The sequence below is a fragment of the Nyctereutes procyonoides genome, unplaced genomic scaffold, assembly GCF_905146905.1.
Source record: "Nyctereutes procyonoides isolate TBG_1078 unplaced genomic scaffold, NYPRO_anot_genome, whole genome shotgun sequence".
NCBI classification, from domain to species: Eukaryota; Metazoa; Chordata; class Mammalia; order Carnivora; family Canidae; genus Nyctereutes; species Nyctereutes procyonoides.
This window is the reverse complement of record NW_026575126.1, coordinates 15,332,318-15,348,612: the sequence shown is the minus strand read 5'-3', so window position 1 is coordinate 15,348,612 and position 16,295 is coordinate 15,332,318. Positions and strand designations below refer to the sequence as shown.

The window sequence follows — 16,295 nt, the reverse complement described above, 5'->3', positions numbered from 1 at the left end:
CCTCTGCCTGTGTCTCTGCCTCTCTCTCTCTCTCTCTCTCTCTCTCTCTCTCTGTCTCTCATGAATAAATAATTTAAAAAAAATAAAATTCAAAAAAAGAAAATGGACATTAGTGGTCATTTTAGAAGGCAATTTGGTAATATTTCTCAAAATGTTATATATGCAGACTCAAGTAATTTAGCCTATGAATGTATTCATACAGTTTACAGAGATACAGTATATCTATTCCAGCATTGTTTTTTAGTAGTGTAAAAAGTGACAACAACCTCAAGTGTTCATTAGTATGGGACCAAGTTAAATTAATAGTATCTTTGCAAGGTGGAATTCTAGGTAGCCATTAAACAAAAACAATTAAGCTGTAGAATTATCATGAAATAACATCAGTATGTTCAATGAAAGGAGAAACCGAGTTTAAACAGTTCTCTGAAAGATAGGAAGCTCGCTTTTCCTATTGGTATAAAATTTTCATGCAATGAAATGCACAAATCGTAAAAGTACACTTGTTGACAAATACATATGTAGGCATACCTTTTTCTGTCACACTTCATTTTATTGTGCTTTGCAGATACTCTTTTTTTCACAATTTGGAGGTTTGTGGCAGCCTTACATCAAGCAAATCTTTTGGTGCCATTTTTGCTTGCTTCATGTCTCTGTGTCACCTTTTGGTAATTGTTGCAATATTTCAAACTTTTTCATTATTATATTTCTTAACAGTAATTTATGATTGATCTTTGATGTTATTGCTATAATTGTTTTGGGGTGCCACGAAAGGCACTCATATAAAATAGTGAATTTAATTGATAAAAGTGTGGATTCTGACTGTTCCACCAACTGGCCATTCCCTATCTTTCTCCTTCTCTTCAGGTCTCCTATTCCCTGTAATACAACAATATTGCAATTAGGCCAATTAATAACCCCTACAGTGACCTTCTAAGTGTTCAAGTGGACAAAAGAGCTGATGGAGCTAGACAGTAGATGAATGTTGTTTTCATGCCTTTCACCACAACATCCATTCTGTAGCCCATGGGGTCAGGGAGTCATTTTGACCTTCAGGTCTTACTATTTAATACATTTCATAAGTCTGTAGCTACCAAAAATAGTGATTCCTCTGATGGACTTGGGTAGAGTCCATTGAAAATCTGGAAAGGGATTCACCATTCTAGATGCCATGAAGAACATTTGTGATTCATGGGGAAAGTCAGAATATCAACATTCACAGGAATGTTTTAGAAGAAGTAACTCCAGCCCTCATAGAGGACGTTGAGGGGTTTAAGACATTTGTGGGGGAAGTAACTACAGATGTGCTGGAAGCAGAGAACCAGAAGTAGCAGCGGAGCCTGAACAATTGGTAATTGATAATGGGCTGCAATCTCAGTAAAACTTTACCGGATGAGGAGCTGCTTCTTATGGATGAACAAAAATAGTGGTTTCCTGAGATGGAATCTACTCCTGGTGTGGATGCTGGAAGACTGTTGAAATGACAACAAAAGATTTAGTATGTTATCTAAACTTAGTTGATAAAGCAGTGGTAGGGTTTGAGATGACTGATCTCAATTTTGAAGGAAAGTTTGTGGGTTAAGTGCTATTAAACAGTATCACATGCTACAGAGAAATCATGTGTGAAAGAATCAGTTGGTGGAGCAAACTTGATTGTTATCTTATTTTTAAAAATTGCCACCCTGTCAGTCAGCAGCCCTCAGTACTGAGGCAGGACCTTCCCCTAGCAAAAACATTATGACTCACTAAAAACTCAGATGATGGTTAGCATTTTTTTTGCAATATTTTTAAATTAAGGTATGTACATATTTTTTAAAGATCTTTTTTTTTTTTTTAAGATTTTATCTATTTATTCATGAGAGACACAGAGAGAGAGAGGCAGAGACACAGGCAGAGGGAGAAGCAGGCTCCATACAGGGAGCCTGATGTGGGACTCGATCCCAAGACTCCAGGATCACACCCTGGGCCGAAGGCGGCGCTAAACTGCTGAGCCACCCGGGCTGCCTGTACATTTTTTTTAGGCGTGATACTATTGCACACTTAACAGACTACAGTATAGTGTAAAAATAACTTTTTATGCACTAGGAAACTAACAAATTAATTTCACTGGCTTTGTTGCAATATTTACTTTCATTATAGTGGTCTGGAACCGCACCTATGATTATCTCCAAGGTATGCCTACATCTGTATAACATAGTCCCTATGAATATATAGAATATTACCATCACCCCAGAAAGGTCTTTCCTTATTTGCTCCTCTCTTCCCCAGTAACACCCTGTTGTATATTTTTCCCTTGGTGATGAGTTTTGCCTTATTTAAAATTCCATATATGGAATCATATAAGCTTAGCCTTGCTTTTGAATGACAGTTTAGCTGAATATGAAATATCATGACATTTTATTTCAGTATTCCATTCAGTTATTTATTCCCTTATCTTATTTTTTTACCACTTTTGGGAACACTTTTTTAAATTATTTTTTTTAAAGATTTTATTTATTTATTCATGAAAGACACAGAGAGAGACAGAGACACAGGCAGAGGGAGAAGCAGGCTCCATGCAGGGAGCCCGACGTGGGACTCGATCCCGGGTCTCCAGGATCATGCCCTAGGCCAAAGGCAGGCGCTAAACCGCTAAGTCACCCAAGGATCCCCTTAAATTATTTTTTAATTGAGGTATAATTGACATATATAACATTAGTTTCAAGTGTACAACATAATGATTCATTATTTATATATATTGTGAAATGATTATCACAGGTCTAGTTAACATACATCACCTCACATAGTTAAGAAAGAAGGGGAAATTTTTTTCTGTAATGAGAACTTTGGAGGTCTACAGTCTTAACCACTTTCAGATAAGTAATACAATATTTTTAACTGTAGTTACCATGCTGTACCTTATATATTGTGACTTATTTATTATATAGGACATTTGTACCTTTTGAGAACACTCTTTTATATAGTCTTTTTTTTTTTCATTCATTTGCTTTTCAGGTATTCACTTTTGTCTTTGAAGTTCTGTAGTTGCTATATAAGGGTCTTTGATTTTTCAAATTTATCTTCCTTGGGATTTGTGCTTTCAGAATATGGTAGTTCTGGAAGTTCTAAGGCATTATTTTAATATTTTGTTTGTCTTTGCTACATTTGAGGTAATTTATTCAGTTACATCATCCAAGTCACTATCTCCTCAGCTGTATCTAATTAATCTTCTCTTTAGCTCATACACTGAGTATTTCTTTGTTTCAGTTTTGTTTTTCATTTCTAGAAGTTCTCTGTCTTTCCCAAATCTATCTGCTCTTTTAGATAGAACTGTATTCTTTTCTCATATTTAAGTTCCTCTTTGTTTAATAATTTGAACATTTATTATCTGTGTAAATAATTCCAGTATCAGAAGTTCTTGGAAGTCAGTTATTGCTGTCTCCTGTTTCTGCAGACTTTTGATTATGGTGGCTGGTTTCCTTATTTTGTTTTGTTTTTTCCCTAAAATGTATCTGTGAATGCAAGGTGACATAGAAGTTTGCGTGCATTTGCTTATGCCAAGATACTCCATGGCACCAATTTATGATCCTCTTTAATTTCTTAGTCTTAAGTTTTTCAGACTGTGTAGTAGGAATAATTTGAACCCCAAAATAATTTGAGGAAACGGCAGCTTTGCATTCTCAATTGAGATTTTTCCCTTTCTCCTCTCTATGTTTATCCCGAGAGCCTGAGTTGAGGTCCACAAGTTTTCTAATTGTTTTCCTTTGCTAGTGGGCAGGATTTTTCTGGCTTATACTTTTCACTGGTTTTATGTTGTGATCCCCAGTTTGATGTCTACAGCCTATGTGGGCCCAAGATCTTGTCTCCAGTCACCCCAGCCTCTTGGTACCAAGGTTTGCAAAGGATTCCAAGCAGATGTAGCTTCATTCAGCATTCTCCCAGGATCTTCAGTTCCTGCTCTCTTTTGGTTCCTGAAGATATCTCTTATTCCTGATGAGCTCAATCTGTTTAGTTTATTTCTCCAGGATTTCTTTTTTAATAAATTTTTAAGATTTTATTTTTTTGTTCATGAGAGACACACAGAGAGAGGCATAGTAGGCAAGGGAGAGGCAAGACCCTGGTATCCTGACCTGAGCCAAAGGCAGGTGCTCAACCATTGAGCCACCCAGGCACCCCTCTCAAGGATTTTTTTTTTTTCCCAGAATTTCTTAATGTATGCTATTGAGAAGGTTTTCAGATTATCTTTTCTAAAATATCCTAATTGTTTAAAATCAGCACTGGCCCTGGTACAAGGGTAAGGTCAGTAGTGGAAAAGAAACAGGTAAGGAAGATGTGATAATGACTTGTTCACCTAACAATTCCACTTCTCGAAATTTATTTAATAGATAAAACTATATGAATGGAAAATGGAATATGTACAAGGATATTGAGTGCAGTGTTGTCTGTAATAGCAAAAGAGTAGCATGAATCTAAATTTAGATTCATTTAGAACTACTTAAAATATGGAATGCTTTTACAATGGAAAAAGAATGGAGCAGGTCTGAATGTATTAATATGGAATGATTGTCAGAAATACTAAATGAAAAAAGTTATATAAACTGCTGACAGTGGTTATCCTAAAGGAAGGCAGTTGAGTGGAAGGGGACAGGGATGGGAATTATGTCCTGTTTTATACCTTTTTCAATTTTAGATCATTTGCATGTAATGCTTATTTTAAGAATAAATAAATGACTTTGTTAAAATAATTTTAAAAGGCATTGATAGATGTGGGCAGGACCATTAAACATTTTGAGTTGTAAATAGAATTTTTGAAATATATATATATAATTCTACATTTTTCTCCACAATTGCCACTCTTTTTCAGTATTGTTTTAGTGTTTTACTACAGGATGCCATAGGTATCAAACCCGGAGATGTTTTGGTTGTGCCTGGATAAGTAACAAGTCTCATTTGGTCACATAACTCCCCTCGTTTTATTTTCCTGGCATTTGGGTCTGAGGATTCAACAGTGAGGTCAAGAATGCACTTTGACTTGTCAACTGGAAAAAAAAAAAATTGGACTAAAGATCCCTTCCCCAATAGTATTTTTAGCTTAACTCCAGGCTTGGACTCTAGTGTGGACTAACCACCCAATCCCCAGAAAGGGACCCAACTTTTGGCCTTTCTTTCTCCCGCAGTTTGTTTCCACATAACTTCTAAGCAACCCAGTCCTTTTTATCATTCCTCTCTGACTGTCAGCTTAGAACTGAGGTTTTAACTTCCTTTTGGCTCAGGGTTCTTTTCTATCTGTGGGTCTCTCTTAGAGTATGAAGATGGTAGAAGTGTGTCCATTATTTTAACAACAGTGTGAATTAGTAATTGAGCTCGTCCTTTTTTAGAAGCTAGCCACTAGATGTCTCTCTTGTAAAGAAGTAACCTTTTACAGATTCGCAAAATTACTTTTTTTCCTTTGGATAAAATCACAGCATTCTAATTATATCATAATAATAGACCCATCTACCTCTTTATTAATGTCAGTAGCACCTTTTTTCTTTCCTTATGAAGAATGGCGATACACTTCATAAAGCACAGTATTTTGTTTGCGTGATTACCTGTAAGTAGTATAGGTTTGTACTTTACTGCAGACTGACTTTAGAAAAGAGCAAAGGAAAATGAAATGACAGGTTTAACAGCTGTGGTCATGGGGGTGGGGGAACAAGTCGATTTTGCAGTGATCTAGTTTGGTTGAAGATTTTCAGAACAACAGGACCTTAGAAAAAACAGTGGGAAAGACTAGAAACTTACTGGTTCTCCAAATAGCCATTTCCTTACAGGAGCCGTGTAGGTAGTAGTGAGACGTTTCTGTGACATATGGCATCACAGAGGTTGTACTTCTCCATAAAAATAATTAGCCAGCATTCATGGAACTAGAAAACACCCTTGGTCATCTTGGGGTCCCCACCCTGGTTCAGTTAGGGAAAGCCTTCCCTCGTCCCCAGGTCTACTACTTCATGATATGCCTCTGGCATGTATCTCTTTCCACTTCTTTCTCTGCAGCATATATCAGACATATTCTCCCGTGCAGGCCACCTTGTGTCACCCTGGACTAGTGAGGAACTTTTACATGCCCTCCCTATCTCAGTGTCTCCTTACTTCAGTCACTTGATACACTGCTGTCTTATATGTCTTTACAAAATGTGTTTTTGCTGTGATGGTCACTTGCTCAAAATCAAGGAGTTTCTAGGTTTAAGGATGGTCTTGTGATGAGGGTATCAGTTGCAAAAGGATAAAGTAGTAAATTTAAGACAGTGTATGTAGTTTGATGTGTCTAGAAGTTAGGTTGGGAGTTGGTAAGTGGTAAGAGATGAGGTTGGAGAGAGCCTCACTGGGCCTGCGCTTTGCAGGACCTTATATGCCATACCAGAGAGTTTAGACAGTCATACTTTGAGCAGAAAATGTTCCTGTTAGTATGGGGGATCCACACTAAATATGGGTTTTCATAGTCTGTCCCCACCTGATTTCCTCATGTATTCAACCGAGTATACACGGGCTGGTCACCATACTTAAGCCTAGAATGTTTTCCTCATCCATTATTTTCTAGCCATCTGTGAAAATACACAGGATAGCTCATCTTCTCCATTATTTCTTTTTACCACAGTTCTTATATATTTTCTCCACAGTTAATATGAAACACATGCTGCATTTAGTGCTGGCATTCATTTTTGGTATGCATATAGATGTGTGTATTTATATTACGTGTGTGTGTGTGTGTGTGTGTGTATATATATATATATATATGCAGAAAGGAGAGTGTATATATCTCCTTTCTGCATTCCGGTGTGTTTCTTACTAGGGGCTCTATTGGCATTTTGAACAGGACAGTTTTATTGTTGTGTGGGACTTTCCCATGCATTACAGGAAGGTTAGCATTTTTGGTCTCTGCCCACTAAAATGCCTAAAGTGCTTCCCAGTCTTGGAACAGTCAGAAACTGCCCAGCCATTTCTAAATGTCCCCACCGCCCAGGTTGGTACAATTCCCGGTTGAGAACTGCTTTATTAAGTGCTCAAGTATTTATCAGTTGTTTGAAGCAAAATGTACTTTTTTATTTCAGTCTTCACCTGCTATATCCATTTTCTTAATATACTGTCTACTAAAGCCAGTACCACATACTTAACCTGTTTCCTATTATTATTGTGTAGTGGTGAAACTAATTTTTGAAAGAGTAAAATGTAATATATAACTGGAACTTTTCAAAGTATTTTCATAATGATGTGAGACACATAAAATTATGGTTTTCATTCTCCCCGATTCCAGTAATTTTAATCCATGCTAAGTAACTACACAGATCCTTTTGTATTCACTCTTCCAAAAACACTTATTATGGTACCAATCGTAATAAAATAGATGGATTATTTTTTATGAGGAATGGTTATATTTATTCTTGGGACTTTAAAATTTGCTCTTGAAATGTATTTTCAAAGATAAAATGCCTGTGAGTGAAGGATTATGTAGATATTTTATACATTTGTTTTTTCCTTGAAGGATTTCAAAATTTGGTAGATTTTCTTTCTGCTTTAAATTAAAATAAGGTTTTATAACTGATGGTGGAAGAAAATGGTTTTTTCCTGAAATTCCTTCAGGTGTTATATACTGCTTCCAAATTTCATAAGAGTTAGCAATTTATAGGCTATCTTCCTTTTCTACTGCTTCATAATAAAAGATGAAATCTAGAAAGAAGAAAACTTTAATTTCTTATATCAGGATGCTTGATGTTGCTTGAAATAGAATACCCGATTCAAACCAGTTTGAGCTGTAAAAGGGCATATTATTGGCTGTCATAACTGAATGTCCTGAGGTAGGATGGACTTCAGAGTTAATAGATAAAATGACTCAATTACATCATCAGTGATCTAGTTTATTGCTGATTCTCCATTATATCTCCATTATATCAGTGTCAGCTGAATCCTCATGGTCATAGGATGCCCCCGGTAATAGTTTGAGTTGCAGTAAATACCCAAGAGTGCTTCTCTCTGAGCATCACTGAACAGAAAACCTGAAATTCACCACGATTGGACCTCTTAGGTCATCTGCCCCGTCCTGAGCCATTGTGTCGAGGAAAATCTAGGATAGTGATTTTCTTAAGCCAATGCATAAGTGCATGTCCCTAGAGATAGGGAATGGGTTCCATTCATCAAAGTATGGCTATGGATTAGGAAGAAAGTTGGTGGTAATAAGAGATTACAAAGGAGGCAATTAAACTATAACTCTTATAAATGATTTCAAAATATGAAGGCAAATATATAAAATATGAATGAGGTACATTTAAATTAATAGTACATAAAAATACACGGTTTGTTATTGAAGTTGCAGTTCTAGTAAATTCATAATAGTATAGACGATTAGAGCATAGACTCTGGAATTACTGTACTGCCTGGATTAAAATTTCACTTCTGTCACTTTCCAGCTGAATAATGACCTTGAAATGAACTTTCCTCTTAGGGTTCTCATTTGTAAAATGAAATAATGTCATTCATCTTAGGGCTAGAAGAATTAAATGAATTAATACGTGTAAACATTTAGAACAATGTCTGACATATTAAAAGCACTTAATAAACTATTACTACTATTGCTGCTTGCTAGTGCTCTCTGGTAAAAGGACCTGCTGGCAGGTTTGATAGCCTGTAGACTTTACTAATTTAATTAGTGGTGTAGTAAGTATTCTAAAGAGTAGACATGTGGAAATTCTAGCTTTAGCTTACTCCCATGGAATCACCTGTATTTAAAAATTAGAAGTAACAATTTTAGGCACATTTGAACTGACATGATATGTCATTGTGCTTCTCAAAAGTAGTGAGAGATATTTCCCTTAATAACTATAAACAAAAGCTGAAAAGTTAATGTCTTGAATATTTACTAGGAGAGTTAAATAAATAGTAGGGTGATTTGAGTCTGCCACTAAGCCCTTCATTTCATTCTTTTTTAAAAAAACCTTTGCTGTTGGTGCATTAACCACAGAATAAAATCTATAATGTTTAACAGAACATTCAGGTCTTTTTTACAATCTAGTATGAATCCAGATGTCCAGTTTCATTTCTAGACACTAAACACTAAATTCAGTGTAAGCGCACTTTGGTTAGGAACTCATGGCAAAATATTCTTAAAGACTGTGAATATTGTTTTAAGTTCATTTCTGTTTTTAAGCTTCATAATTCAAAGTATTGAATTGAATGTAGAATTATTATAATGGCAATAACAGTAATTAACATTTTTTATATATTCTGAGCCCTTGAGATACATTTACTCATTTAACCCTATGGTATAAATACTATTGTTATCCCCCATTTTACTGTGAGAAATCTGAATCACAGATACAAATCACATCAAGTTAGAAATTGTTGAGAGTAAGATTTAAGCACAGTCCACTTAACTTTTGCCCTGTCTTATACCTCTGGTCCTTACAATACAATGAGTATTCTTCCTTTGTACAGTGTACATGAAGAACAAGGTTCTTTCATGTGGAAACTATACTCCTCCTCTCATAGCCATATGGAAAGGAAACACAGTGCCCAGGATTTTACAGCCTAAACAGAAGCCTGCCTTGGGCTCATCCCCTTTGTTCACATCCTTAATGGCTACTGGGCCCTTAGGAGTGTTCTTTGAGTGAGTATTGGTTAGTCAGTGAGAGAGTGAAATAAAAGTTGGTGATTTTTTTTTTTAGAAATAAAAATATTCAAGCTCATTTAAATTTTATATTAGAAATCTTAGTTCTTAGAATTCAGCCATCATATGTAACTCTTAGCTGTGGCATATTTCTTGAGGAAGATAGCTTTGAAGCTGTAAAAATGATTAGATAAGTAACCCTAGTTCTGGTTGGGTAATAATTTCTGAGATAAAAAAGGAAAGCTCTTAAAAGAACACTTCCAATAATAAATATTTTTAGGTTTAAAAAGAATGTTAAAATTAATCCTGTCCTTTCTAGGACTACCATCCTGTGTTTTCCAATGAAAACATTTTTGGGACACCTGGGTGGCTCAGTGGTTGAGCATCTGCCTTAGGCTCAGGTCATGATCCCGGGGTCCTGGGTTCAAGTCCTACATTAGGCTCTCCCACAGGGAACCTGCTTCTCCCTCTGCCTGTGTCTCTATGTCTCATGAATAAATAAATAAAATCTTAAAAAATTTTTTTTGACTTTGCTGTTTATATAAAAGAGAAATCATTATGTCAGAGATTTAATAGAGATATATAAAGTAAGAAGTCCTTTCATAATGGCAAGAAATAACTATAGTTAAGAGTTTGGGGCACATCCTTCAGCTTGTAAACACACGCGTGGATATATTTTCAACATAAATGCCTTCATTTAGCACGTACATTTTTCTTTCCCAGCCCATATAGTTCTGCCTCAACTTTTCATTCACTATCTGGATCTGCTCTAATGTATTTAATCAGTTCTCTGATGATATCCATTTAGATTATTTTTTATTTTTTTCTGTTATAAAGAATGTCACAGTGGACATGAGCACATGTCATTACTTGTCCAATTGTTTCCTTGAAATAAATTCCTGGGAATAAAACTGTTGAGGCAAAAATATATATATTTCTTGCATTATTAATATTTATAGCTGTTATGAAGTTGAACTGCCAGATGCGTACACCGATTTATATTCCTCTCAGCAATGGAAAGTGTCCATTTCACCACAATTGCCTAGTATTTCTAATTTTAACATCATTTTTGTAAATCTGATAGGTGAAAATATTTCTACTTACTTTTGTTTGGTTATAAGTGAGCTGGTATTATCAAACTCTAACCATACTGCCTTGAGATGCCTAAGTTACCTAGGATATCTGGGTACAGTATTTCCATTTGTGACAACATTGGTAATTATGGCAAGGACACAGTGACATTATTATAGTTGAAGGCATTTTGTTTAATTTAGGGAACAATAGTCTTAATATAGTAGGAGTAATAGTAAATGTTTTAACCCCTGTCCCAGTTCTCATTCAGTGGTGATTTTGCCTCCCAGAAGACATTTGCAATAATTGAGAGCATCTTTTGTTGTCCCAACTGGAGGAGTGGGTGTTGCTAGTGGCATCTCGAGGGATGCTGCTAAACATCCTATACGAGAAAATGTCTCCCTTGCCTCCCTCCTGTCCTGCCTGCCATAACAAAGAAGTATGTGATCCAGAATGTCAGCACTGCATAGTTTAAGAAAATTTGTCCTAGCCCAATAATTCTACTCCTTAGAATCTGTCTTTATAAAATAGTCCAAGGGGATCCTTGGGTGGCTCAGCGGTTTAGAGCCTGCCTATAGCCCAGGGTGTGATCCTGGAGTCCCGGAATCGAGTCCCACATCGGGCTCTCTGCATGGAGCCTGCTTCTCCCTCTGCCTGTGTCTCTCATGAATTAATAAAATCTTTAAAATAAATAAAATTAAAATAGTCCAAAATACAAAAAGGTGTGTGTGTGTGTGTGTGTGTGTGTGTAATTGGGGCATGTATCACGATATATAATTATGAAAAGTGGGAAACAAACTTAATTCTTTGAAGAACAAACTGATAGTTACCGGGAGGGAAGTGGAGGGAGGTGAAATAGATGATAGTGCTTATCATGATAAGCACTGATAGAACACTGCATGTTAACTACGCTGGAATTAAATTTAAAAGTTTAGGGATCCCTGGGTGGCGCAGCGGTTTGGCGCTTGCCTTTGGCCCAGGGCGCGATCCTGGAGACCCGGGATCGAATCCCACGTCAGGCTCCCGGTGCATGGAACCTGCTTCTCTCTCTGCCTCTCTCTCTCTCACTGTGTGACTATCATAAATAAATAAAAAATAAAAAAAATTTTTAAAAAAGTTTAATTTAAAAAATCTTAATTATTTGAGACTTAGATTTGATTGCCCATGGCAACTGCATCAGTTGCCAACTCTAAAGAATTGGCAACAACTTCAGAGATAAATTAACTCAGCCATTTTGGGAATTCAATATACAGTGCCCTTCAACTTCTCTATGTCCATTCTTTCACTTAAGTCTTCTATTCTGAATTACTGTTTGCCCATGCTTTTTACGCTACCATTAGAGTTAAAAAGTACAGGCAGTTTTTCAGTGAAGTTAACTTTTAATTTTGTGTACCAGTAGAGTTAAATGATAGACCCATTCGTAGAGATAGTCTTTTATTTTTTCTTTACTGTAATTTAATATGGAAGAACAAATGATAAAGAATTGGAAACAGTCATAATGTCTATCAGTAGAGAATGGATAAATAGGTTTTGGCATTTTTCACAAAGTGAAATTCTGTATGATGGTTTAAATTAATGAACTAATCTGTATGATAAATCTAAAGCATAATGTAAATGAAAAGCAAGGCATAGGATATTTAGAGTATGATAACTTTGAAGTAAGTGTTAATATTACACAAAATACTATATTGTTTATAGCTGTGTATATATCCATAAAATATAAAACATAAAACCATGGATGGCGAGAATACATACCCAACATAGGAAATGAGCTACCTCTGATGATAGATGAGAAGGGAATTCAATCAAAGAACAATAGAAAGAATTATCAACCATATCAATAGCCTTCTATTTCTTAGAAGAAAAATGTATTTCAAATAAATATTGCAGAGTGCAAGTTTCTTAAATCTTGAGTGTTGTTTATACTCTTTATTGGTTTTGAAGTATTGCAAGATCACATTTTTTTAAGTAAATGTACATTTCAAATTTGTTCATGTTTGAACTGAGACCAAATGTAGAAAGGTTTTTATAATAATCATAATTTAGCAATTATGTTTTATATAATAAAACAGTAGTGAATGACTTCCCTACAACCACAGCTAGTTAACTGTAGCAAATAAAATTATTTCCAAGGGCTTTTCTTCCTTTGTTTTTGGGATGTTTAGTACTTTTTGAAGATATTTAGGGTCTACTGAATGTTAAGAAAGAAAAATGGTTCTTGAAATTACTTAAGCAATGATTGGAATAATTGAATATGATTTATAATTCCATAGGATGATGAGTTCATAATCTTTTTTCTCCCCTGTAATTTAACACAGAAAATACAAATATAGTTAAAAACCATATTATACATTAAGATTTAAAAATCAGTTTATTTCTTACTAAGAAATGTGGAATTGGGTGCCTGGTGACTCAGTTGTTTGAAGGTCCTACTCTTGGTTTCTGCTCAGGTCATGATCCTTAGGGTCGTAAGATCAAGCTGCCCTGTGTTGGGCTCCACACTCCACTCAGCACGGAGTGTGCTTGAGACTCTTTGCCTCCTCCCTCTTCCTTCCTTCCTCTTCAGCTCCTCCACACCACACATGCACGCTCTTGTGTGTGTGCGCGCTCTCTCTCTCTCTCTCTCTCTCTCTCTCTCTCTGTCTCAAATGAATAAATAAATAAAATGCTTAGAAAAACAAAACGTGGAATCTCTAAACTTGATGATGTGGTGCTCTGCCTATTTCACAGATAATGTACATTGCAGAGTTTTTGTTTTGGAAGAATTATTTATTTAAAACCAGGAACTGTTATATTTGCTTTCAGATTTTTTTTAAAGGTTTTTTTCTCTGAGATTTTAAACATCTGGTCTTTAAATTAGTAAAGTGTGCTTGTGGCTTTGTCTATCGAAAAAAACAAATACTAAACATGATTGTTTCTTATATGGTAAGTGGTACTTTCAACATAAGCATAATCAAGCATATTTTTTTCTAGCTAAAGCCAAAAACTGCCTTGTTATGAAAGAAAACTTCTATAAGCAGATCTATGATAACTTACCCTAACAGAAGGATTTCTACTTGCTTTTATGGTTATTCTAACAAAAATTTGACTAAATCTTGTGTGAATGTTTGGTGAGAGCTACTGTACTAGATTGTATTTAAAGAAAATTAGTTGAGATTTTGGAGCCATACTACTAAGGGGTAGATTTATAGTGAGCTGGTCATCTGCTTGGATGTGCTTTTGGCCATTAACTTGCCAGTGGATTGTTAGAAATTTCTTCTAAGTAAGGAAAACATGTAAAACCATCATATGGTGAAAACATTTAAATTTCTATGTTGGATTCAATATTTCGAGCATACCATTTTTTAAAGGAATGGTATATAGTATCACCAAATTCAGGTATGCTAAATAGAACATATGGTCATTAAGCTAAAATTAGCCATTTAGTGAATTATTACTGTTGACCCTGTATCAAACCAAAGTTTAGACCTGAAAGCAAAGGGACTCTAGCTTAGAGTGCGTTCCACTTAGCAACCAACTTGTCTACTGTTTTGCTACTGAATGCACGTACTCATGGCTCAGAAGTGTATCTGCAGCCAGCTGGTCACAACCAGACAACACTTCATTCACCTAATTTCCAGACTAGTTAGGCAAAGACATCAGCTCATTGTTTTTAGTCATAAGCAAATTTATTTGTAAACTTCGAGTAGTAGCACATTGATCTCAAAAACCCCTGAACTGTGAGACATTGCCTTCTAATTCAGGAATATAAAGTCCTTGTGATTTAGAACTGCTGCACTTAATTTTGTTTTCCTCTTAAAAATCCTTACAAGTATATTTGTTTAGAAAACAACAGCCTCTAAAATCCTAGAAAAAAGAAAATAGTAGAAAAGATACATTAAATTCTGAGAATACTTTTTGAATAGTTATCTGAAAATTAAAATTCAGGAGGTTCAATTTGTGCTCAGACTTTTATTATCTAACTTGGTCCTCATAAGATTATCTTCTAATTTAGGAAACAACAGTTTTGTTGGCATGTGAAGCTCCAGTTTCCTCAGAGTCAAGCTGTGTACATAGAAAAAAGGTATAGTATAACCACTATTAAGAGCTTCTTTGGGGATCCCTGGGTGGCGCAGCGGTTTAGCGCCTGCCTTTGGCCCAGGGCGCGATCCTGGAGACCCAGGATCGAATCCCACGTCGGGCTCCCAGTGCATGGAGCCTGCTTCTCCCTCTGCCTGTGTCTCTGCCTCTCTCTCTCTCTCTCTCTGTGACTATCATAAATAAATAAAAATTTTAAAAAAAAGAGCTTCTTTGTTCTTACTGTGTTTTTGTATTTAAAATAACCCTATTAACTTAAATGTGGTATCGGTAAATGTATGTCAGTAGAATGGATAACTAAGTTGTTATCTTAATACAATTAAGTGCTCAACATTATTGAATGAACTACAGCTACATACATCAACATGATCTCAAATGTTGAATGAGAAAAACAAGTTAAGGAAGAATGCCTAGAGTGTGATTCTGTTTGTAAATATAAGATGGTACACTTTTTAGGAATACTTGCAGAGGTGTAAAACTCTAAGGGAAATGATTAGCACAGAAGTCATGATGGTGTTTATTTCTCCAGACAGAGCAGACAGAGCAGGAGAAAGATGCAGAGAGACTTGAGAGGGTTAAAAACTTTCTTTTTGTTAGGGTTGAGTGTTAATAGAGGAAATGAAAAATGACCCAAAATTCTATGCAAAGATTATCTTGGGCGTGTATATGTGTATACTCAAAATTGAAATTAATTTCTATAAACAGCTTTTTATCCTTTTTTCATATTTGCACATTTTTAAGTATTCTTTAAAAATTTTAATGGTTATGTACTATTTGGTTCCTTGGCTTGGGAAAATTTTACAGTTGCTTTTTAAGTAATAGACTGACCGTATATTCACATTTTGCATAAGCTTCCTCTCTTTATAATTGTCATGGGGATTTTAGTGAAGTGACGAACTTTATTATTTGAAGTTGTATACCAGACTAAAATCAGGGGAAAGGACTTAAATTTTATAGATGGGGGAATATAGCACAATAGCAGATATGAATATGTATAAATGATTGAAGAAATTTACTCATTCAGAGCAGTGTCTTAATTTTGCTTTTACAGATCTGTAGTTCAAAACAGTTTGCATATTTACCAGAAAGTTGAAAAGCCTGAAATACTTTGTTTCCAGGGAAAGTAGAATCAATTTTTTAACCAGTCTTATGATTTAGAATGAATAAACTGAACATGCGCTGAAATTAGCATCATTTTCAATCTTTTTTCAGATTTTATATTTCTGCAGCTTTCAAATATATTTCATCCTGCATTCTTTCTCCTCATCTGTGAGCACAGGTGTGTGTTAAAAGAGGCTTCATATTTTTATAATTGATTTATAGGGAGCTTCTCAAAATATTGCTTTTTAGGACTTTTTAAGTGTGTCCAAGAAGTCTTTTTGAGCTTTTTTCCTAAGTAATTTTTGCTTTAAAAGATGTTATGTTTTGCCAAGAGTAAAATAAAAGGTCTGTGTTCAGTCATTTAAACAAAAAGCCACAAGATTTAGTAATTCCAAGTTAACACCTTTAGTAGAAAATAAATAATAATATG

The 16,295-nt window shown here is 35.3% G+C and overlaps 1 protein-coding gene across 2 annotated transcripts in view; it reads left to right on the top strand.

The window, feature by feature from the left end:
• Positions 1-16,295, top strand: part of ZNHIT6 (zinc finger HIT-type containing 6) — a 59,532-nt gene that overhangs the window by 18,563 nt on the left and 24,674 nt on the right. For both annotated transcript variants that reach the window (XM_055341354.1, XM_055341353.1), the window contains exon 6: positions 14,682-14,750. In XM_055341354.1, the coding sequence (XP_055197329.1) occupies positions 14,682-14,750 (69 nt within the window). The remainder of the gene's footprint in view (positions 1-14,681; positions 14,751-16,295) is intronic.